This window comes from Electrophorus electricus, chromosome 24, assembly GCF_041902795.1.
Source record: "Electrophorus electricus isolate QZ-2024a chromosome 24, ASM4190279v1, whole genome shotgun sequence".
NCBI lineage: Eukaryota > Metazoa > Chordata > Actinopteri > Gymnotiformes > Gymnotidae > Electrophorus > Electrophorus electricus.
The window spans coordinates 10,320,212-10,344,929 of NC_137520.1; the positions used below are offsets into that span (position 1 = coordinate 10,320,212).

At 37.1% G+C, this 24,718-nt stretch overlaps 2 protein-coding genes and 1 long non-coding RNA gene across 10 annotated transcripts; 1 reads left to right on the forward strand and 2 right to left on the reverse strand.

Moving 5' to 3' along the window:
- Positions 1-4,500: 4,500 nt before the first annotated feature.
- On the reverse strand, positions 4,501-10,603 carry errfi1b (ERBB receptor feedback inhibitor 1b). 5 transcript variants are annotated; one of them, XM_081707151.1, is made up of 5 exons: positions 10,084-10,603; positions 9,528-9,606; positions 7,678-7,824; positions 7,026-7,111; positions 4,501-6,707 (listed from the first exon to the last, which is right to left on the reverse strand). In XM_081707151.1, exons 3-5 carry the CDS (start codon positions 7,722-7,724, stop codon positions 5,740-5,742), a joined length of 1,101 nt encoding a protein of 366 aa, XP_081563277.1. In that variant the 5' UTR covers positions 7,725-7,824; positions 9,528-9,606; positions 10,084-10,603; the 3' UTR covers positions 4,501-5,739. The 5 variants fall into 5 exon arrangements, with proteins under 5 accessions (XP_081563277.1, XP_026854030.2, XP_026854031.2 ...); XM_026998229.3 differs by lacking the exon at positions 9,528-9,606 and having other exon boundaries at positions 10,084-10,601; XM_026998230.2 differs by lacking the exon at positions 10,084-10,603 and having other exon boundaries at positions 9,528-10,077.
- Positions 10,604-12,436: 1,833 nt separating this feature from the next.
- LOC145653382 (uncharacterized) lies at positions 12,437-15,678 on the forward strand. The gene is made up of 3 exons (XR_014119670.1): positions 12,437-12,524; positions 15,275-15,400; positions 15,491-15,678. It is a non-coding gene; the product is annotated as an uncharacterized LOC145653382 (long non-coding RNA).
- Positions 15,679-17,662: 1,984 nt separating this feature from the next.
- zgc:154075 (putative oxidoreductase YteT) lies at positions 17,663-24,032 on the reverse strand. Of its 4 annotated transcripts, none has more exons than XM_081707196.1 (14): positions 24,013-24,032; positions 22,059-22,163; positions 21,823-21,907; positions 21,656-21,729; positions 21,264-21,323; positions 20,622-20,729; positions 20,431-20,487; positions 20,221-20,351; positions 20,025-20,079; positions 19,836-19,928; positions 19,525-19,659; positions 19,300-19,401; positions 19,054-19,215; positions 17,663-18,222 (listed from the first exon to the last, which is right to left on the reverse strand). In XM_081707196.1, exons 2-14 carry the CDS (start codon positions 22,149-22,151, stop codon positions 18,097-18,099), a joined length of 1,281 nt encoding a protein of 426 aa, XP_081563322.1. In that variant the 5' UTR covers positions 22,152-22,163; positions 24,013-24,032; the 3' UTR covers positions 17,663-18,096. The 4 variants fall into 4 exon arrangements, with proteins under 4 accessions (XP_081563322.1, XP_026853869.2, XP_035378573.1 ...); XM_026998068.3 differs by having other exon boundaries at positions 23,955-24,031; XM_035522680.1 differs by having other exon boundaries at positions 22,059-22,229; positions 23,955-24,018.
- Between the last annotated feature and the right edge of the window lie 686 nt (positions 24,033-24,718).

A 24,718-nucleotide genomic window follows, 5' to 3' on the forward strand; every position in this document is an offset into this window, starting at 1 on the left:
CAGTTAAATAGGGTTTGATAATTAAGGAAATTAGCACCAGTTGCCAGATTAACACCATTAACTTGCAGGTATCTGAAAGTGTTCTCTAAATTTGATCAGTATTGTTTTACAATGATCTCATATAAGTTTTTATACTGTGCTTTTGAATATATACAACTCATAAAATAAGCTTAAAATACTGCTCTTTTACTCCTGTTAGGATAAATTCACGTAGGACTACACAGTGACCTTGACATTTAGGAAATTGTGTGTTGTTCTCTAATTTTGATCTGCAGTGTAGAACCTTTTCGCTGCGCTCTTTCACGTGCTGAAATCTAGCCTGACGTGTGTAGCATGAAGGAGGTGAGGATGGGATGGGTCATGTCCTTCTCTGGGCCTGCTCTCATCTCTCCGTTCTAAACATGCTAGGCCTTTTAACTCCGTCATGCATGTTCTCCAAGGTAGCTTATGTCAGTGCTGTTTTACAATCAAGCTTTTTTTCTTTTTTCACAATCTACATCAAGAATGGCAGTGAGAGAAGATTTTTGCCCTCATGACAAATAGCCCTCATGACTGAACGAGTTTTAATGTAACATTCTAATGATATGACATTAAACTGATGAATCTAGCTCTTTTGTTTCCTATTTTGCCTTCATACTGGGTTGAATAGCAGTATATTTGGAAGTTAAACTTTGCATCTGATTCAGCTAATGAAATAAGACCTTTATTTTATCATTCACCGGTTCAAAATATATGTATCAGCAAAATTTTGTCAAAAAGGCTGATCTTTTAATCTACATCTATATTCCACAAGCTGAGTACAGGTACATTAGAACCTAATTGGGTTGCCAGTCCTGACAGCACTGGGGTGAACCCCTTTTAACAGGCATTTCTCAGACTCGATCAGCATGTGATGGACTGCTTGTTTTTGCTTTAATCAGTTAGTGCAGCCTTTCTTTGAAAACGTCAGAAAAGAAAGGCCTGTTTAATGTAGACGAAAGTAGCAGACACAATTTTACATGCTGCCCCAATTGGTTTCACCAAATCAATCTGAAGGACTAGCACACGAAGAGGCTCTCCTGAACTGTGACTCCTGCGCTTACTTGTGTCCATACACTTTTTAGACTTGTAAGACCACTGAAAACTAAAACTAGCTGGATTCTTTTTTTGGTCTGGTCCATATGAAAGTTATGTTCAAGTCTCAGGAACACGTTGGACACTTTATTTGAAATTTTAAAGACATTTGCATGCCAAGTATGATAATTTGGCCAAGATTTAGCCATACCTTCTGCTATTGTTTGTTTCTGCATGTTAGTAGTGAGTGTGTTATTTTATCATATGTGCACATATGTTATATTTCATAGTATAATGATCCAACGGCACGCATATCTAGTGCTGGACAGTGTAAGTACAGTGTTCGAATGAGAAAAAACAGACCACTGCAGCTTGGGACCATCTAAAGAGCCTCAGCATCCTAATTATTATAGGCATGATTTTCACAATGAGTCATATTAAATTATTTTAAGGACGATGACAACAACAAGCATAATAAGTTATCATATTAGAGATGGATTCTTGGAAACAGGAAACAAACATGTTTCAGTTTCAGAAAACAAAAGTGTTTCAGTTCCCCTCACTGAAAACAAAACCATCTTCTTCATTTTAAAACTTGAGCAATAAATATTTTTAGGAATAAAATAATCATCCATATCTTTACCAAAAAGTCATAAAAGAAGTCATTATTTTTCTTTGCTAATATTAATTTTAACTACTTATATTCCAGCCCAACAAGCTTTCTAAGTGCTTTCTGCAGTGTTGCGTCGTTAACAGAATGAAGCACACAGCGGGTATCAGGTCATGGCAGTATTATGAGTGAAACAAACTTAGAATGAAGAGGAGCAATGCAGTTCCACCACGCAAGGCACGTGTCATTCACTAAAGAATAATCCCTATTCATTTTAAGATTTTTCACACAGAGCGAGTGAATATGACAGTGATGCTGTTTGGTTAAATATCATCACTTATCTTTATTTGGCACAACTGTCAGTTTTGTAAAATAATATCAGTTCTGCTATTCTGTTAAACTAACTATAGACTGCTTATGCTTAAGTATAAGTGATTTATTCACGTTGCTCCTCACATGCAATTATGTATATACATTTTCTAGGACTACTTATTTATTTGTTTATTTGTTTCTATTTATATCTTATGACCTGGTTTAAATTCATTGATAACAGACAAGAGAGGATTTCTATTATAGCCTTATTGAAGAGAATGCAATGAAAGGGATAGGCAGTGTTCACTCACCACCCACCCCTACCTTGCACCTATGCTCACCGGTTACTTTATTAGAAACGCCTGTCTTATAGTTGCATTTATTGCAAGTGTACAGTTACTGTGATGACCGCCAAGCCGTCCTGCACCCTTTACCAGCCACCCACCCTGTTCATCACCTCTGACCAAAGAAACACTGCTTACCAAGCAGTTTTTGGCTTCTGTAGCATTCTCAATACAGCACACATCAGCGTCACATGGCAGAGACGCAGCACGGTGCACAGCAGCAGTTTTACAGACATTTGAAAAATGTGTAGCAGCTACTACTGTCACTTTCCTGCATTTTGTAGAACAAAATAGCACTACTCAGAGTTGCTATGAAATCGAGAAGCTAAGCCAAGTTCAAATATTGATGGTGTTTGGAGAAATAAAATATTTCATTTAGAAACTGTAGTGGATAGATGTTACCTGCAAATGTTCCAAGTGACCTTAGTCTTGATCCTGGAATCAGGGTCTGTGGTAACAACCAACTTCACATGACAAGAGTTGACATGACAGAATTGTTTATTGTGGATTCCAAAATGTAATATACGTGATCTGAGCATTGTTTATAAATATGTGACATAGGTCAAAGTATTTCAAATTAATTTAGTAAGGACAGTTTGATATATTATTGTTGATATGTCTACCATTGTAATGTTATAATTGTAGGGTTAGGTAGGCCATCACTGGTACTTTCTCTGAACAGCTGGTACTGTAAATAATGCATTCATGAAATTTAATGAGTAGTTGGAAATATGAAATTAGAAAAGCTTTAAAACATGGAGGCCATGTGTTAAGTTATTCAAAAATCACATATAATATGTAATACACAATACGTGTCACGGGATCTCCCATTTTCTGCTTTGGCATTTGATAGACGTTTATATGCGTGTGTGTGTGTGTGTGTGTGTGTGTGTGTGTGTGTGTGTGTGTGTGTATATATATATATATATAAATATATATATAAATATATATATATATATATATATACAGACAAAACTTTATTCTCTGCTGCCACCTGCTGGGCAGTGATGGAAATGTTATTTGAAAATTGCTTTAAAGCAATCAAATCAGAATCTATAACGTAATATGATTCCAAACTTTGATGACAAAGTGTTAATTAATTTATGAGGAATTGCCAGGCAGCTGAACTAGCCCGAACAAATAGTAAAATGCAGAAAAACAACAAAACATGAAGCCTAAACATCATTTACCATAAAATGAGTTTAGACACAGGGGGGCGATGTTCTCTACTTATTTAAAATGAGAGAACCCCTACTACATACTGGTCACTTGTTGCCCAACTGTTGACAATTTTTTTGAAACAGTCCAGTCCAGTTTAAATGCAGTGCTTATCCAATCAAAGTTTATATCAAATGTAGCACAGGGTAAGATAGCTCACCAATTAGATTAACTCTGTGATATTTTACAGTCATCACATTCGGGACAAATGCAAAATTCGGTAATGAGAGTAAGATCAACAATGTAGATATTTCTAAGAAAACAGGGATTAGTACCTTCAGTATTCCTTACTCACAATGAACTGGTATATAGCTAAATGTGGACAATAATTGACCACCAAATGTCAGCTGGCCATTGGCTAAACATATGAGATAGGTAGCAGGGAATTCAGGGAGTACAGCTTCTGTGAAAGGCACCACATCTTTGTGACATTCGTCACATTGGTGTGCTGGCAGCCAGAGGAAGTGACTCAGGCAGGAGAGCCAAGAGCTTAACAATCTGTTCATTATGACTGCTCAGCGCAAACAATAGAGATAACCCTGGTGCAGCATCCGTAACAGCGAACATGACCTCTAAACACATCCTAGAAACTGATAAGACAGTGTGAGAACTCATGCATGAATTTAGCTTTTAGGGACAAGAAAACAATCTTCCTCTACATCAGCAAAACTTGGATCCATGTAGCATTGCCAAACCTATTTGGGTAGTAAACAGCATTGGTCATCTGGCATTATGCTCTAGCACACTGAATTTCAAATGGCACAATGACTTCTGTGGTTAAAGAATAGAATATCAGCTCTGTGGGTAATTTCCACCAAATTGTGCTAGCCAGTGACGACTCCATTAACGTAGATGAACCCGAATTAATGTAATGTATTGATTTAATTAATCTCTGAAACTCAATTAATATAAAAGGATGCAAAGAACAATGCAAGATACAGAAGGATTAGGCAATAGTCATAATTGAATTTACTGATAAATAATTCACTTTATTTAAATAGACCATAGATGTGTGGAAAACTACTCAAATACTGTACATTTCCAAAGACAGTGCATTGCAGTGCATCCACAGAAAAAAATAATCCCATGATCATAAGTCTTCATATATGAATAAATAAGCCATGGATAAATACAATTTCAGTTTCTGTTACAATGGAGATAGCAGTAAATAGTGTAAACAAATGTGGTGTCACATGACTGGCTTAATCATCTCAGAATGATCTAAACTAAGCAAACAACAAGAGTGAGTAAATGGGTGGGTAAGTGTACGACATGTACGTGTTAAAGTACAGATTGAGAGAGTAATAAGGAATACCGCTGTTCGCCTTTCCTCAAATCCAGTACGCAGGCTGTAACCAACACTTCAGCAGTGCAAATATCACTTGAGGTTCAGAAAGGAAAAGATGCCAATTATGGTGCATTCGAGACATTTCTTTAAGGACAGTTAGAACTTCTTCCAATTGTAATAAGCATCTCCTGAGTTCTCATTTGTATTACATTGCTAAAATACATTAGACATAAATCCAAATAGTAGCACAAGTCAATATTTTAAGCACACTCTGTTAGTAATAAGTAGCATTATTTAATTAGAGAACGTCATGCTGTCATTTTTCTTACAACACTTTGTATAAGTGGAAAATAGTCAGAAAACAGGCCATGAGTATCTGAATAACAACCACAGACATATTCAGACATTTCTTGCGAATCTAATAATTTGTACTTGATTCATCATCAACATACTCTATGCATCTACCCTGTTGAGTGCAAATACTACATTAGAACATACTACAACCAACAGCTGTAAATAGAACAAACTCTGAGAACCACACAGCACAGAATTACAAAGTGCTCAACTCAAGAATATTTATGCAATTTATAGTACAAGACCAGCTTATACCAATCAAATGTTGCATTTAAATCACAGAAAAAGCAATGTTAAGTCCTTCAAAAAGGAATACTTGAAACTGAGTAACATTAAACATGTATAATCAAGACATTGGTGTAATGATCAAACAAACTAGCTAACAAAACAGAAAAATGGCTCAACAATGTCCAGCATTTATGACCTGGCAGTTTCTCTTGAGGTGGCACAGTGTACTGATCAATAAAACAAACACCTAAATACTGTTAGCATCAGTCAGTCTTTGCACATCTTGCAAGTAAATTGAGGGCTTCTAACTACTACAATACCAACAGTAAGGCTTAGAAACCATTGTGTGCTGCTTCCGAGTCCGACTCCTTGAAAAACCTTTCATACTTGTCCAAGTAGCCTGGACGCTTTGGAAGGAGGAAGTAATGAGTAGCACTAGCCTTCCTCCCATCCTCCATGATGGGCAGAATACACGGGCTGCGGGAAGCTGACAAACCCTCACAGTTCTGTCTGTATTGGGCCTTGCTTACATATTTAGGATTTGGGGCGAAACTCTGAGTAGGAGGCATCACTCCGTTGACATAAATTGGCAGACTCTTGGGACTAGGAGCACGTGGGAGGCTGTAAAAGATGGGCTCTCTTGGCGGGATTTCAGGAGGTTGGTCCATGTCTTGCTCGCCAGTGCTTGTTTTGGGACAAGAGCACTTGGGGACGCGGGGAGGCACCACGGGCTTCTCCTGAGGAGGAGGCTCAAGGCCTTTGTGTCGCAGGCTGGGAGGCTTAAAGGAGCCAGCAGGACCGGAGTGGGAGCGGCGCAGCTTGCGCTGGGGCCTTTCTTGCTGCTTGAGTGAGTCTCGGACCTGCTCCCGCTCGGGCTTCTGTCCACTTGCTTTCCCTTGCTCCCGCAGGCCGTCATGGTAGGCGTAGTTGATCTGCCCGCAGCCACGGAAACTCCGCCTGCCTGGCATGCCGTAGCGGAAGGCTGAGGGTTTCGAAGCATGCTCACACACCAGCTGCTGGCTCTCACTGGTGCTGGAAAAGAACTCCACCTCGTTGTCGGCGGCCTCGTCCGAGGACTGATCCTCCATGTCTGGGAGAGGAGGGAGCGGCTTGGAGCATCTCCGGGGAGAATACAAGGGTGTCTGTTCATAAACAGAGAGTTTCTGGAAGGACGGGACAACCTGGTCACCCTCCGGAGGGCTGTCTAGGGAGGGCAGGAGGAGCTTTGTCTGATCAGTACTCTTCAAACGCCGACACAGGTGTGTAGGGCTACGTGATGAGCATGAGCCAAACATCCTACCTGGGATATAGCATAACAAAAATAGCCTATGATTATTACAAAAATATTACATACATACACATACATTTTATATATACATGAAAAATATTCCAGTTGTAACAATGCCCCCTAAAAGTACCTTCAGGCAATAAAGACCCTACTAAAGGAAATCAGTTAAGAAGCTTATCAGTTAAGAAGGTGACCATCTTGCAGTTTCCTATAAACAGCTGAACTTCCTGAAAGCCATCTGCCTCAGAGGCAGAGAACAGACAGTGACCACATTGTGATAGGCTCCCTCCCTCCCACCAGTGCTGGTTGAATTCAATAGCATTCACTTACTTTCAAGGCCCAGCGAACCTGGGCCATGTTGATGCATTTTTTTAAGGTTGTGATCTGTGAAGTCAGCATCGAAACAGAAGTACATGCTGTGAAGCACAAAGAGATGATTTGATGATGATGATGATTTGAGCCTTCCTGCATAGGATGGCCAAAGCGGTACCTTTTCCACTCATCAAAAAAATCTTTCAATAAATAACCAAAGTGCTACAACACCATGATAATTAAAATGTGAGACTCCAGTACACTAATTTGCTTTGCTCATTTTTTATTTTCAAAGGGGCAAAATCATGACAAATATCATTGACATTGCTTAAACATCATGCACTCATACGATTTGGATCAAATTGTCTAATATAATAAAGGACCTTATTTTTGGAGTGTTTTTTTTTTCCCTCAAAACAGCTGAACTGTTCTAACAATGAAGCTCATTTTATTTTTTTAACCTAATCCAAAATTTTTCAAATTCTACAAAAGCTGACAATGCGAATGCTGACATTTCTGTTCACATTTTTTTTTTTTTTTTTTTACATGCAGTTTTCATCCCATGTGAATTTAGCTAACGATGTAGAGAGAAAAAAAAAAAAAAAAAAAAAAAAAAAAAAAAAAAAAACATGAAACATTAGCTGATCTTAAATTAAGTGTTTACTCCCACCTGTTCATATCATGATGCTGATCCCAGCACGACCTGGCTGAAGTCATACTTTAAACAGATACTCCAGGCTCTCAGACCGGTACACTACAATTCATAATACAGAAGCCTCCATATCCCATTCAGATCCTTTGACACTCCATTCTATGCCTGCAGCAAGTAAGGAAAAACAAGAATTCAAACCTCAAAATGTTTATTTTATCTGCCTTTGGCGAAGCTACTACAGATGTCATTTGTAACTGCTTTTTATGTCCATTGGACTAAGGCAAGTTTCTTTGAAGTACGGTAATTATTCACCACCCGCCCCCAGGTCAGCAGTGGGCTGGACTCATAACCCCTTCCCACCCTTTACCTCTTTAGCCTCCCACTAGCCAGACCTTTCCGAAAATTACAGAGTAGAACCCCTGCCAAAGGCTCCTTTCCACAGACCCAATGGGAGACGGAGCTCTGCTGGTCAAAATCAGAAACTGTCTGTCTTACACACGCAGGCCTCGGAATGAATGAAGATGAGCTCATTCGTGGTGAAACATGTTCACACCCAACCAACTTTAAACCAGGTCAGCGTTACTGAAGCACCTTTTACTATGGCAGATTGCCTAATGTAAAAGCTACACTCTGATCCTAACTGGCAAGCCTGCTGCTTGATTTGTGGTGAAACTAGAGGAGGCTGGAAGGACTTTGGGCTCTTTGGAGACATAATTGCTGGTCAAAAAGTCTCCGATTGGCTTCACTTTAAGTAACGAGTAATGCTAAATGTAATTATGTCACTTGTATTTTTTATAACAATTTAATAAATAAACTTACTGGCAATATTCCCGCATCCTCTTTATAGGAGGAAATACTACACAACAAAATGGCTACTTTATTACAAGCAAACAGTCTCTCTCACACTTTTATAAAGTTTTATTTGGGTACCAGAATACCAAACACCTCAGCCACAAGGCATCCTTTATATAAGCAGACCCATTCAGGACAAGCAGTTCTGGAATTTGAATGAAATCCAAAATGCAATCAATGGAATAGCAAGGTAGGGCACATTATGCAACATACTACATGCTCAGTCTCGGCTTTGCTTCAGTCAGAACTGGGAAAGGCTGAAGCTTACAATCATTAATTCTCCCACTAAACAACCCCATGCACATGAATGGAGCTACTTTACAGCATGAATAGCTCTTTGTGCCTTTGTGCTGAGAAGAATGCCTGTGTATTTTTCAACAGGAAGGAGTTATGCATGAGGTCAGGAAAGACAGGAGCGAGGTATAAATGAGTGGAGCAGCAGTTATATAGGTCTGAGAACCATGATGGTAGTGTCCAATATTATGACCATCCCACACTAATACAAATACTGTTGGCTTAAGCCAGCTTGACTCAGCATTGGCACCATCAGTTCATTTCATAATTCATTCTTACTTTACATATTATGGCTTTATTCCAAAGTGATAAAGCATACACGCGCACACACACGATGTTTGTGGCACAGCGGCATACGCAAATGTAGGTGGTATGTGACAAACTAAAATACAGCAGGCTGGCTTTACAACTGTAAAAACTGTTCATAACTGTAGAATTAGTTCCCAAACAATGAATTAAAAGGTACAGAGAGCAGAATATTAAATAAAAAGGCACTACAAAATCTCAAGTCAAATTAAAACAATACACAAATGTCAACCCAAATCTGTAATTTTTTAAAGTTGTCCATCCCTCGGCCTGTTCATTGTCAAATGCATAAAAGGTTTAAAAATACATACAAACTTGGATTAGCCGATTTTTTTTTACATAATATAAAAAATCTATATATTTAAATTCTTGGAATTAATTAATAGATATCATCTGTACCAACTGTCACAATTTACCTTTGTATTAGTCTTTCCGTCTCGCTCCTTCATGGCGCGTTAGTTTTATCACCTAAGGGACGTGCTGAGATTTGACCCTCTCAATGAAGTAAATGATAAACTCAGTGGATCCATCTGTCAACAAGCCTCGTGCATTGTTTTTCATAGTTTCAAAGCTCGCATCAATATTTACCCGGAACGATGTATTGAAAAGTGTGTCAAATCAGTTTACTAGTCTACCATCAACATCTTAGTTGAATAAAAGTACAAATACGCGTAAACATGTTTCCGAAGATACAGTATACTACCGTAGTACCAAATTATTTCAACAGGTTTTGTCCGCTTCTAATCTGTAGTCACTTTACGTGCTCACACCCACAGATGACAGCTCCCCAAACCCGGCTGTGACTCAGGTGAGACTCATCCTACATGTAGATTACTCACGTAACACATAGCTCCGATTCAGTATTATATACCAGTAAGTTATAATAAAACATAAACATGGCTTTCAGATTAATTATCGACAATCTGATAGTTGTCCATATGTATATAAACATTTCAAAACAGAATTACTCACAAGTTATTTCTTCTGTTCTTCTAACCTTTTTCTCTCTGAAAATCGTTTTACAGGGATGAGCGCACTGAACAATCCTTTTGTAATATTGTGTTTGTTAATTTATAACAAGTTCGCAGAAAACACACACGTGCAACCGAGACTGAATTCGCTACAAATCAGCCGAACAATGGAATCAGTTTATACAGATTGCTGACGCCTTAAATTTAGCTCCACCCTGACTCTTAAAGCGACACAAACATTTACAAGAAGTGTCATTCGAAAAGTCTTTTTTTCGAAAAGCCCTTTACACTTTGGTGATGATGCATCACGGTTTCTGTATATTTCCTAAACGAATATGAGCAATATACTATTCTTATACTATATGGAAAACCACTTGCAACTGCATTTGTATCTTGCAAGTTTTCATATCAACATTAATTGCACGTCTTTTTACTGTCGGAAGTTACTGAAATGTGTGCAGAACACTAAAAGCAGTTATGCAATAGCCAATTTTAGTAGCCTACAACAAGAGCAACACACCCACTGAAACATGAATTTTCCTGATGCAAAAAACGAATGCTCTTCTGCAATTCTTAATTGGGGTTTTAAACGTTCCCCCCACAGTAGCGGCATCTGGAAGGAACACGTGGACTTGAGCATCTACGTCACGGCGCGTAGGCGTAGGAAGGTGGGAGTGATGTGGGTGGCTCTGAGGAACTTGACGTGTTTTCGCCGAAGCTACAATTCATGTGGCGTTGACGCAATGAGCGATGTTTTACTTTTCAGCCTGTCTTATAAGTAGGCGATTTTTTTTTTTAGCGTCTAGCCTACTGGATATCACAAGCAGAGCCTCTAGACACTGAAATCTGGACTCATGGGGCTGCATGCCTCTTCATATCAGTAGTTATGAAAAGATAAAACTAAATTATCGTGACATAGACTACCAAAAAAGTATGTAACGTCAAATGTTTCCAAATAGGTCGACTGTCACTGTATCAAAGTTCAAAATGACTGAAATAAATAGGAATTACAAGTTGGTAAATAATCCAAAGCTCTTTTAAGATATAGAGGCAATGTTAAATAAAAAAGGAACATCATGTGTCTGAGGGATTGGAGATGAAAGTCTTTGTACCAGTCTGAGTCAGAATGACCTATGTCAACATGTGTAAATATCTCCTTTTAAGGTCCATGATTTGTTGCTCTCTTCTTGCCCCAGAGAACTGGGACAATAGGAGAGTGGGGCTGGAAGCAATGGGGGTTACGCTCTGGTGGGCTGAACTCCCATGAGGGGGGTCAACTCACTTCCTGTCTCTGAGCCTCAGTCCCACACAAAGCTGCCAGTGCCATTGGTCACATATCAACAACCTCACCGAACTGCCATCAAAGACACACTGTTGTCATCAGTCGCTCACGACTTGTTTTATTTGACTTTCTGTACAGTAACAGTGATTTGTGAATTGTAAGGCATATGGACATGGACTTACAATGACAGAAAACTCAAAATAGATTCAAGATTAAAAGTAAGTGAAGTGTAACTTTTGATGTGCTTTTGGATCTCACCTGCTTCCTGCAAGGATTATTCTGCATCAGATGGGATTTCTTTTCTGGATGTACACCAAGTGTGTGGTCAGAATTGAGTGATCTTCTGTAGTGGTAAAGCAATATCTGTAAACCACAAAAGACTTCAGAAGCAGTGCTGTGTTTTGATTGTTATTTCATGACACAAAATTGATCAAAAACCAAATAAAACCAAGTGACTTGAACCAACAAACTACACTGTACTGCACTGCTCAGAGATCTCTCTTCTCCATGAGGAAACTCTGGAAATATCAGCAAAAAGACTGCACAGAAGGTCAAAGGCTTTCACAAATTAAATGCCCTATTCACCATTTACCCTAAGCTCAAAAAACCTTAGCAATAAAGATCTTTTTTCTGCAGTGTAATAAGGTTATACAGTCCGTGTATTAAAATTCCGTCACTATTTTGATGTTCTTACACAGTTCATATACCAAAAGGATGTCACTGATGCTTAACTAAAAGCTACCTTGAAACACCACGTCTCCCATTATTCTTATATTGTATGCATGTCTACTAATATTAGAATGATGAGATACTTAAATACTTAGGTATACACTTATAAGAACCATCGTACACTTTTATTGCATTAAAGAGCTGAGTATGTGTAGTGGTGGAACCTGACTGGGCTGTTCAGTAACTTTTCCCTCCATTGTTCTAATAGGCTGTGGTGGCTAAGGACACCCACTGAATTTTTCCACTGAGTAAGTTCTATTGAGTAAGCGCCAGTCAAGAGCCAAGGGTGGGGTGACACAGAAACACTGGTTGCCCCTGTCACTTCATGGCACCACTATACTAGTAAGCCTCAGACATGAACAGACACACACACATATACACACTCAAGAGGGTGGCATACACAGATGCTCAATGAGATGAAAATCAGTGAGGTATGACAGACTTCTACTTCCTTGATCTGGAAAGCATTTAAATCTATAAATTGACATATATCTTAAAGATTTCAAATTTTATTCATCACATTGTTACAGTAAATTGTTTTATATATATATATATATATATATATATATATATATATATATATATATATATACACACACACACACACACACACACACACACACACACACACACACACACACACACAGACACACACATATTTCTTGTATGTGTTATATATTATTGTTATATGTGTGTGTGTGTGTGTGTGTGTGTGTGTGTGTGTGTGTGTGTGTGTGTGTGTGTGTGTGTGTGTGTGTGAGAAACAAAAATACTTAATATCAAACCTCAACTTTAAATAACAATTTACATTATGGAGCCTTGTACTGAAGATTCATCCTTTAACAAATGTTGGTGTAAAAACTTCTATTACAAATCTGTCCTGAAGGCCTACACACTTTCCCAGGATGCCAGAGACAAAGTCAGCACAAAATAACTGGGCTAGGAAGTAGAAGAGATTAATGTGATTTCAGGACAAAAACAAATTACTTCATGGTAAGCAGCAGCTATGAAAGGGCAGTTAGGCAGGGGCTTAGAAAAGAAAGGCATAATTACAGCAGTTTGCCTGGGATACGGCAATAGAAGGATGGGCAACTCAATTACCCATGGTTCCAGGCATCAGAAAGGGCATGAGGTTTGTGCACCCAGCAGGGTTTCTTCCGCAGTGCTTTGTGAGGGAAAGGCCAGCACATTAATCTACTCCAAAAGTGCTTTTTTTCCACAAGGGGATGGAGGCAAAACATGAGACTCTGTGGAATACAAAAGAGCATAATACAGGATAAAAATGCACACTAGAGGCATGTGTCAAGCACTCTAGACATTTTCACTACTGCCTAAGTTCTGTGGTTATAGTTTATATATGGTGCATTTAAATATCTCAATGCAAACAGTTTGTATGATTTAAATACTTGTAAACAAAGAAAAAACCCAAATGATTTACTCATTCAGGAAACATCGACAATCCACCACATAGGGTTTCTTTTTAAGTGGACACCATGCTTTTATACACTGAATTTCATATGCAAGTTAGTCTGGAATGCACACGATTTCATACTATTACTGAGCTTACAAGGTAAGCTATAAAAAGGAAATATCACGTTTGAAACTTGCTGTGTTAAACATAACATCATATTTTGTATTTTACTTCAAAGCAGTACTAGAATCTATATAAAAATTGAGTTATATTCTCACTTCAGACAACTAAAAACATGTAGCTACAAAATTTTTTAATCAGTCCAAATTTTAGAAAACATTTCAAATCCATTTCTAGACAGTTCAAAGGAAAAGTCATTTCATTCAACCAAAATATACTTGGTATCTAGAAAAATTAAAAGAGTAGCCTACAAGTTCTCATAAAAAAAACCCCCAAAGAACTGCTTGAGTGTTTCATTTGTAGTGTATATTTGTAGTGTGGCTATGCCCGTGGGGCTCATCGGTATTTGAATGTTTTCATCATTATTCAAGGCCATGGCAGATAAACTAGTGTGTGTGAAGGAGTGCTTAGTCATGTGTGGAACATCCGGTGTTAGTGCGGATACAGCGGCTGGGAAACATGTGGATTTAGATGTGCACATTCCTACCCAGATCACTACCAGGAGTTTGTTTTGGAATCGAGTGACTGTTGCTGCCCCCTCTTTTCCACACTGTGCACTCCACATGGGCTACATCCTGTGACTCACAGTGACTTACGGGGGCACGCTGTAATTCAACAGTATGCACGATTTCATTCTGAACATATGGAAATTCTTTTTCAATTATTTTAGGAAACATCAATCACATTTTATGCATGACACAATGTATTACATACATGATATGAGGACTTAATTAGGCTAAGCTATGTCTCTGTTCTTCCTTGTTACTCATTCATTGCTGCAGGAAACATGCAAGAATTCCAGTTATGATGTAACTAAAATGTCTGAATGAACACTGATGGGGATTCTTAAATAAAATATGAGGATGCTCTTCCCTCAGTAGTCAATGACTCATAATGGCAAATAAATTACTCACTCAACAGGTAGTGTTCTTGATGACATACACACGGAAGGCATATCATTTTCTCTATGTCCTGCCCTTAATGACCTGAATATCATTCAGTTCAAGCTGATTTAAAAACAAAAAAAAAAAACCTCCATAATTAATTATAGTCAGGGAGGCCAAATGTGTAACCTGTACGTGGGTGAACCTGTTAAGACATCACCATTATAATAAACGTCCTCACCATTATGAATAATATGTGATTACTGTTGACATCTTACTGATTACTGCTAGTATATATGAATATAGAAAACAGTGAATGGAAAGTAGAAAGTAGTTCTGACACAGTACCTTTGGTAACAAGGCAATTAACTATGCATTTAAAGAAAGTTTTTATCGTCAACATTACAAGTAAATCAATTTTTCATGAATTACACTTAAACAAAATCAGTTTAAATAAACCATATTTAGATATAGCCTGTAAACCTGTGCATCAATTGATTTGAATTGGCTTAACCTTTTACAAGGTGCAGCAGGGTCCGTTATTTATTTATTACACCAAACTAGCTATATCACATAATTTCCTTTCAGTACTTTGGAAGCTTAATTAGCAGAAATGTTTAGTTTACATTAACATAACATTTCAGTCAAAATTAAACTAATCCGAATTAAACATATCTTACTTTTCCCTTTTTATCTGCTTAAACAGATTTTGAGAATGGAGAGGAAGCTTGCTGACCACCTGAGGACTGTGGCTCCTAAGTGTTTTGGCCAGAGATCCATGGGTCATCAAATGCAGAAAGCCAGATGTGTTTTGGAAAACAAATTAGACAGGGTTTGTTTCAGATTATTTTAAAATGCAACCCTAAAAGTACATATTATTATCACCAGAATATAAAGTGTACTGAAATTGATCTCTTTTCAGGCTAACATTTGTTTCAACAAGTTGTTGGAAAAGAAGAAGCAGCTAAGGGAAGACTTTAAAATACTGCATATTGACCACAGACATTACATGCAGTTGTATAGCCAAATGAAAAAGGTCACTTTTTTTGACCTCGCTCTCATTATACTATACTATATACTGCATACTTCTCTCTCTCTCTCCCTCTCTCTCTCTTTGGAAAACTAAATTGTTTTTAGAGAATTTTATATATATATATATATATATATATATATATATATATATATATATATATAGTGAGCATCAAATAGATTTTATTGAGGATGCTTTTCATAAAATCCAGCTTGTGACAGGCAAGGGTGATCTTGACAAGCTGCTTGGCATCTTTATTGAAAGTAAGCAGATGAATGTTTTCCTTATATTCCACAAAAACTAAGCATTAATTTACATGAGGCGCACAGCTCATGACCTACATTTTTAAATAATATTTAATTATATGACTTTGCTTAAATAACAAATAGCTATGTACTGTGTACAATAGTCTATATTTAAAACCATAATTAAATAAATACATTAAATACATTTTTACTCTTTCAGCTGAAGCAAACAATTTTGCTCTCTTAAATTATATAAATGAGCAGAAGTGAGTTTGAGGGACAAACTGATCCTTTCAAGTATCCACAATAAGACTTTCTCTAGTTCCAGTAGTACAGGTGTGACAATTTTACACCGGATGTCAGTTTAATAAAAATTTGACTCATTTGTTGTAAAACCTGTACTGAGACAGATTCATCAGCAAATGAGTAAGTACACAGTGGAGTGGCAAACGCAACAGACTGAGCCCTGGATTTTGGTGCAGAACATCAGTGCCCAGCAGCAGAGTGCAAATGTGCAGACCCAAGGCTACGAACAGCGCAGCACCTCTGTTAACAAAATCCTGGAGCAACTTAAGACTGGTACATACTGGTACATATATTGAAAATGTTGCAGCTCACATGGAAATCTTGAATAAAACACACTTTCTGTTTTATAAGGCATAAACACTAATGGAATATTCTCACTGCTTAACAGGTATAGAGAATGTGTTTCACAAAATTGGCTGTGATCAGACAGTGATTGAGGATAAACTAGGGTCATCCTTAGGGATCTGTAATGACACAATCACCTATCTGGGCCTAGTAGAACAGAGAACCAGAGCTGCTCACTGTACATGGTACATTGTGGTTACCATATGCATACCTAATTTTACTTACATTGTTGAAGTTATTATTTATTTTTAGAATTACTAACAATACTAGAACAGAAATTACTTTAGTTCTGTGTTAATTCTGCCACCTGTAGGATTTTGACTATGACTACAATCCCAGAGAAACTGCTCAACATCTACTCAGTCAGAGTCCAACAATACAGGGTATAGTACTTTGTGTAAGATATATTTATGTTTTAGATATTTTTATGTGTCTGACTTAGCTGTGTTTCCATTATTATATTAAACGATCTGTTGTACTGTAAAGCTGGTTCATAATCACATGAGCTACTGTCATGTTAGGGAAGAAGAGAAATTTCTATCCACTGCAAAGTGAAACCTATTTGTAAAGAGGAACTTCACCAGCAAATCATGAATAAGGTAATGAAAGCAAATAGCTTCAATATTGCTAAATAACTCTAATCTAGAAAGCAAGTAACTAGTAGCTCAACTATCGCCACATACATTAACATATTTGTGTGTATTCAGTGGTGCACTTTGGTTTTTACTGAGCTAATGTTAAAACTATCATTGCTAAGTCCATTTAACCGCGATGGCTTACTTTTGACACAGTTGCTGTGGAGGAAGGCTGCTTATCCAAAGGTCAAAATCCATAAAACTATCATGCAACATAGCACACAGAGATCATATTGTAAGTCTAATGCTTGACTTGAAACCATGCTGGCCCAAAAGAAGTACTGTTCAATGGCTTTTTGAAACCTGTCTGTTCAATGACATTTGTCTAACTTTGAATGTCCTTCATGGTTTTATATTGGAGATTCTTTCAATCAATATTTCATCATAATAAATCAGTATAAAACATAAAATGAAGGACATCAAGAAATATCAAAGTAGCTCAAAATGTCAGTGTTTTGCAATGAAGTCCTGTATGGTCCACATCAGAATATGCATCATGGTTGCACTGATCAGATGACAATGGGTGAGAACACTTAAACAGCTTAAATATTTGAATTTTATTTTAATTAGCAGTCATTGGAGAAAAGTACATATTTCCGCATGTAGGATGTTTAAAGGATACATGGACAAATGCCATGAATTAAATGAGATACAAGTTTGAATTGTCATGTTGTAAATGTTTAATATTCCTAAATGACATTTATAATTTAGTATGAATTAATTTTATACTGCTAATACATAAAATATTACAACATTTGTTATTACTTTCCCTAAGGGAATAATGATTTATAAATTAAAACTAAATTAATTGTATGTAACAAAATCTCTGGAAATTACAATAAAATGTCTGCAACACTGCAGAAAATCCCAGATTGTGCATTTATATTATAAACAAACAACAGCAACAACAAAAAAGCTAAGGTCGGCATAGCTCCTTAGCATACAACCATTAGAGTTTTTCCTTTTACTAAACACAGTTAGTTCCACAGAGCACAACCCTGCTCTCTAGACGAGCACGCTCAGCCTCAAACACCAGTCTGTGACTTGCCAACGTCTCCTTTGCTCCTGACTGAATCAGCAGTGGATCTCCACTCTGCATCAATTAAAAAACCTTGAATAAACCACTGAAATAATACATTCATTTAAATTTAAACACTCAAACACTGGTTGTTGCCAGTGCATTGCCATAGACAATCTGTCAGGCACCCTCTACTGTTTAGCACCATGAGACCACTGCTGACATAATATTGTGTGAATGGTAGACTATTCTCAACATTTTATATATATATATATATATATATATATATATATATATATATATATATATATATATATATATATATATATATATATATAGCTTAGCCTACCTTACCAGAGTGGTAAACACTGAACACTGAGAGACGGTGTTGGGCTTCATTCTGTCTCACTGAGATTAAAATACGTGTCCGTATTTTCACCAGGCTCTCTCCGTGAGTCCAGACTGCTGCGAGCCTCACAGAGGAGGGCTGCAGACAGGCCCATCTCTAGCTAGGCAGCACCATGCCAACATCAGTTTAGCAAGATGCTGGAGCCTCACGTCCATGACCATAACAGTGATGTTTGTAATTTTCACTAGAAAATGATGTTTTCACTGTCTGTGACAATTTTCACAGCCGTGAATTTGGTAGGTCCTTAATTAGACATTGGTATATCGGGCAGTGTTTCTGGAGTTTATACATGTGTCATTGATACGTTAAGAGTGTTCTGCCACTCCAAAACATACAGTCAACAGCAGCCCTCTGGTCAGAAACTGACCACTGACGTAGAGTACTGTAAGGAGATTAATACTGCATGAATGCAGATCATTCTATACTATACTGCATTTGTGTTTCCATCATCCTACTTAGACTAGCATGAAAAGTATATATTACTGTATTTAACTAACCGCGACTGCTGAAATGAAGGAGTCAACAAGATGATAATCTGCAACTCCATGACCCGCCTTGCTGAAACAACCAGGTACATTCATGTCCACTTCATATTTTGTGGACGTCTGAGTAAGGAAGTCAAATACTCTGAGCTCATGTCCATTGTAGGATAGCTCCCCCTATGGAAAAAAAAAAAAACACAAGTCAGACAGACAGACAGACAGACAGACACATGGACACATTGTATTGATGTAATGTCTTACCCTGCTGCCACATATGCTTGTTTTACGCAGGCAAAGCTCTTCTGTAAATGCAACCATGGTAAAAGAAGCAGTGAGACCTCCTTCAAATTCCATGTTTACAACCTGAAGTGAAACAAAAGACACAAAAAGGACCCTTACATTAAAAAAACAAAACAAATAAAACATACTGTACATTTTCAGAGATATTAAAGATTGTAATGATGAAACAAGAGGAGAATGTTTGACCTGATTTGAACACACATCGTTGTCACACTCGTAGACACAGCGGCCATAGGGACCTGCTTTTAAGGCCTCGGTTACTGATTCAATATCAGGAATGGAAGTGGAACATATTACTGACACTGGCCATCTGGTGAACCCCTGAAACGCATTTTTTTCAAAAATTCTTTATACAGATTTTGTATGTTTTTATTTGTCTTCTATCTGGATAACCAATTTATGCTCATTAGATACTTTCCACAGTGTGTAACTGAATTTAAAGCATGTCGACAGACAGTGTAATAGAGTTATAGTAATGCAGGCTGTGTGAACATTACCATTTTCACTCTGTCCAGGTAGATTTTCTTTGCAGAATATGGGCAGTCACTCTCTACAGAACAGTCTAAGCACCGATTTGCTGCTCCTGGTGGCTTAAATAAAGAGTGGTCCATGTATTTCATACATTAGTTCACACCTGAAAATATTTATGTACTAATTTGTTTTTTTTTGTTTTTTTTTAAACAAACCTTGTTTTCTCTTTGGAAATGACTGAGAGATCCAAATGATGAAACCTTTATGCACCTGTTAATCACAAAATGTTTTGACACTATGATTAATAAAGATTAAGTATTATATAACTTTCCAGTTTTGCAAACAGTCCTTGTTAAGTGGGAAACATTTTTTCCATAAAAAAGCAAATGCAATGCATATTGTGTTCCACACCTGCGTCCTCCAGCCCAGTGATGAATTAGGTCTAGGTCATGGCAGGATTTGGCTAAAAGGGCAAAAGAGCTTTCTGCTTCATTTCTCCAGTTTCCTCTCACAAATGAGTGGGCAAAGTGATAGAATCCCACCTGACCAGAAGCAGGAGCCCGTTAGTGTAAACAGATTAAGATGATTATAAATATTCAAATCAATTACCCTTTATCTTACCGGTTCAAGATGTTGAATATGGATTATATCTCCAATGGCCCCACTGTCAATAAGCTCCTAATTAATAATTTTAAATATTTATTTAGCTGATATTATTATGGTAAAATACATTTCACTTGGAATCACCTATTTAAAATCACAATAAATGTATTTACATAATCAGAAGAAATACATTTACATAATGTATTTACTTTTATTTTTCTGATAGTGGGATCATAACGTAGAACATGACACACTACTAGCATGACGCCACTTTGAATGCAAGTCTCTGTAATTTCTGTGCAATCTTCTTCTGTCACCTGCAGACAGAAGCATAAGAACTAAAACATAGGATCAAATGTTCACAAGACTTTTCTAGTCCAAGTACAGACATGAATTAAGAAAACAGCCATGTCAAATCATGCATAACTTTACTATTCCTAGGCAATGTTACTACATTTTAAACTTTGCTGCAAACTTTACAGCAGTCATAATTTCATACCATCTACATTTTAAACACCTGCTTCATACTGTTAATTAAGCTACACAAGTTATATCAGTTCAGTTGTCCTATACCACATTCCCTGTTCTTCACATAATAATGTTACAATAATAATGTTGATGAGGGGTTTGCATGTCAACCAAAACATTAAAATTATTTAAATCCAAAGTGGTAACATTAAAGGTACTTACAGAAATATTAGTCTTTGAATGATTTTAATTTACCAATGTATAATTCACATTTATTCAACAATGACTTTGATATGGAATTAGATTGCTAGCTCCTCAGAGAAGCCTTACATCTTATGTTTAGCTTTGATAATAATGACTTTTACAAGACTGGGCACACTTACAGCCATTGGCTTTTCCAATAGTATATGATAACCCTTTTTTGCCAAAGCTACTGCAGGATCCTGAAAAAAACAAACAAACAAACAAACAAACAAATACCGCCTTAAACAGATATAGGCAAACTAGAGAGCAAGCTATGGTTTCAAGTTAACAAAGGATATGTCTTAGCATTAATCTTCACAATGTCTTCACAATTTTAGTCAAACTTTCTAAATAAACTTTACTTAGCGGAGTAGGATGGCAAAACACAAATTTGTAATACTTGCTCAACTAACACACTAACTCAAGAGACTAAATTACTGTTCAGTGAGGTTACAGCCTGCAAAAGAAACCAAGGTAAACACATTCTCCTATAATTTATGTGACTTAATGTCAAGTCAGTGAGTTAACAAACCTTATGAAGGCGATCAGGAGTACAAATAAATACTGCATCTGCAAACTTCTCCCTCTTTGCCACGCAGTGCCAGTCTATGTGAACATCAATAAAGCAAGATGTTTTTGAATCAGAATGGCAAGTTACTAATGTAACACAGCAATTAATCTAACAGAGGGAGCTCACACCATCAAATGTGTCTTCATCAGCTACTTTGTAGCGTTCTTGTAACTTCCTTCGTGCAAAAGGCCTTGGGTCAGCAATTCCTACAACCTTAGGTGCACAGATAATGGTGACTGTATAGTGACTCAAAATCTTCAACATTGGGTTATTGCAAAACACTTGCTATTAGTTGTCATTAGAAGCTTACTACTTAAGAGTCAAATTAAAAGAAATGAAAAGCAAAAAAAGAAATCAGACCTACCTGCATACGATCAGGATGGATGGAAGCAAAGTCGGAGTATGTCTGCCCCCGGCTCCCAGCCCCAACCACAATAACTTTAACAGGTGATGGCATGTTTATAAAGGCCTATGGGGCATATGTGTAAGCCAAATTCCTTTAAGACAGGTGCATTCTCCAGCATGTGTGCTCCAACTGGTAAACAGATTCACTTCTTTGATAGCTATACATTGTAACATACTTCAATGTAACTTCACCAAGCACCCTCATGTTTTCACTCTAGTGCACTGGCTAACCAATAAATAAAATATTCTGTCAGTTGCATGTATATATGAAGAGAATCTAACTTGAAATCATCAGGGTATATTTAACAAGAGCTTTGAACACATTGGTAATTATTAATTTGTTAGAAATTTCATATAATAAATACTATGCAAGGATATTTCTGGTTACAATAACTAAGGCCACTTTTTAGTTGCTTCAGTCAAGTAAATAAAGCAGCATGCTTGTAACTGTTGATGTGTTAGAAAGTAAACAGTTCTTTCAGAGGAGTAGTTGAACCCTATATTTGTCTCTACCTTACAAAGTGAAGCAGTCTGATGATTTCAGGGCCTTAGAAATAACTATAGTCACACAGCAATATGTAACTAATGCCTGTTATATTTGGATCTGAGTAATATATGTTCCACCCTGTATTCATATGGATTTCTGAAATATGTAGTAAACTTTGTAGCATTAAACATTTCTATATAGACAATGTGGTGTTACATCACTGTAAGTTAAGCACTAGACCTTGGCGCCCCACCATCTACCTTAATAAAAGCTGGAAAGATCCAAGACAATTGGTTAACAAGTTTCATATAATAATTCCAAAATATCTTCCCAGATATGATTCCCGCATATGTAAGTCAACTGTGGACTGTTTTGGAGTGACATTTCTATCTATTTTGTTCCTTACTAACCTACAGAAGTATAATGTAAAAACTGTGCCAGCCTGGTCTAGTGTGAACTGACTTTTTCTTTCCTTCCTTTTCAGACACAAGTTTGAGGTGTGTTTTAAGTCGCCTTGCTGAGGAATGGGAGGACTGCTCACCTAGACGCAACCCTGGCATGTCTCTGAACCATGTTAACCACACTGGTTGGAACTGCCATTAAATTGATTGATTGGTCACAATTAAATGTTCAAAACAAAACTAAAAAATACCATTTACATGTAGGATTTTAACTGCATTGGGCTTCAGACTTGACCGTTTCACTCCAATCTATAGTAATGCAATTTAAAATCCAAAATACGGAATGCATTTACCTACGTTTATCTGCGTAAACTCATTCATAATTATGCACAGTAGTATTACATGTCAGTTTTAGAGACCGACGCAAAATTGACGGAGATCACAGATTACTGGTTTGAAATAATTTGGAGGAAATATTCATTAAGCTTTACTGATTTGGCTAATGCACTAAAGGAGCCGCATAAGGTCTGTATTAATCAGAACTAACCACAATAACTATGCCACCTAGGTTAACCATCTAAGTATGTGAGTAACTCAATTATGAACAAAATATCAGACAGGCTACTTCTTTAGCCTAACATTGTCAGGCATGTCATGATAGAAGTAAAAGGAAGCTAGCTAACCAATTAGACCGTGGAGTAAAGCATTATATAATTAGATATCTGTAACATAATTCACTTGTTGATGGCTAACCACTACCTAGATTATCTAACCACTACCTAAATAATTCTGGCTAGGTTACATAACTCCACATTTATTAGCGTTAGAGAAGTATTCAAACTGGTGATAGTCTTTCTGATTATTTACTTCTTGTTCAGTTATCTACGACTGCTATTCCAATAATAATTTGCATTTTCTTATTCATTTACGGTCAACATTAATAAAGCTTTCAAGACGAAATACGTACTTCACTTCTAATTTCCTTTTTCTACTGTGACGGTAAACGGCCCGATTTATTCACTTACTTCCTTGTGTACGTCAACGTCACGAGACACCACGAGAGGAAGTGAGTGGACAGGACGTATACTCACATTGATTATCTGTTTCATTAACGCAGAAAATGATCAAATCTGCTCCTAAATTCGAAATTCCGTTCGTATAACCTCATTTCACATTAATTAGCTTATGAATTTAAATATTTCTGATAATAACTTTAAAGCACACCTCAGAGTTGTGCAAGTGATGAGGAAAGTAAAAGTCAGTTCACACTAGACCAGGCCTACACAGTTTTCACATTATAGTTCTCTAGATTTGAAAGGCGCAAAATAGATAGAAATGTAAAACAAAACTGCTTTTAGCACATGTTTTTAAATCACAAACTAAATAAATCACTTTTTTAAAAATTTTTTTGGGGGGGGGATAACAGCCACCAAACCACTGGGATAACAGCAGAAACATCTATTTACCATAATTCTCAGTGCCCATGAACCCCAAGCTCCGTAGCTCTCTCTAACCAAAGGCCTGATTAAACAAGTAGGTTTTCAACCTAGACTTAAAGATTTGGGAGTGTGTATGAGTCTTGCATATTTTCTGGAAGGTTGTTCTATAGTTGGGAGGCTTTGCAAGAATAAGCTTTGCCCCCTGCTGTAGTTTTCATACTTCTGGATAGAACTGATAGCACCTTTAAATAAATAATATTGTAAGTGAAAAGTTGCTGTATACAGTGCAAAA

Excerpts from the sequence above, each read along its gene's own strand:
- errfi1b (XM_081707151.1), bottom strand. The coding sequence starts at position 7,724 with ATGACTTCAGCCAGGTCGTGCTGGGATCAGCATCATGATATGAACAG. Across the intron at positions 7,112-7,677 it reads CAGCATCATGATATGAACAG|CATGTACTTCTGTTTCGATG; the intron begins GTGGGAGTAAAC and ends TGTGCTTCACAG. Across the intron at positions 6,708-7,025 it reads AGGTTCGCTGGGCCTTGAAA|GTAGGATGTTTGGCTCATGC; the intron begins GTAAGTGAATGC and ends GCTATATCCCAG.
- zgc:154075 (XM_081707196.1), bottom strand. The coding sequence starts at position 22,151 with ATGCCATCACCTGTTAAAGTTATTGTGGTTGGGGCTGGGAGCCGGGGG. Across the intron at positions 21,730-21,822 it reads TGATGAAGACACATTTGATG|ACTGGCACTGCGTGGCAAAG; the intron begins GTGTGAGCTCCC and ends ATGTTCACATAG. Across the intron at positions 20,352-20,430 it reads ATATTCAACATCTTGAACCG|GTGGGATTCTATCACTTTGC; the intron begins GTAAGATAAAGG and ends GCTTCTGGTCAG.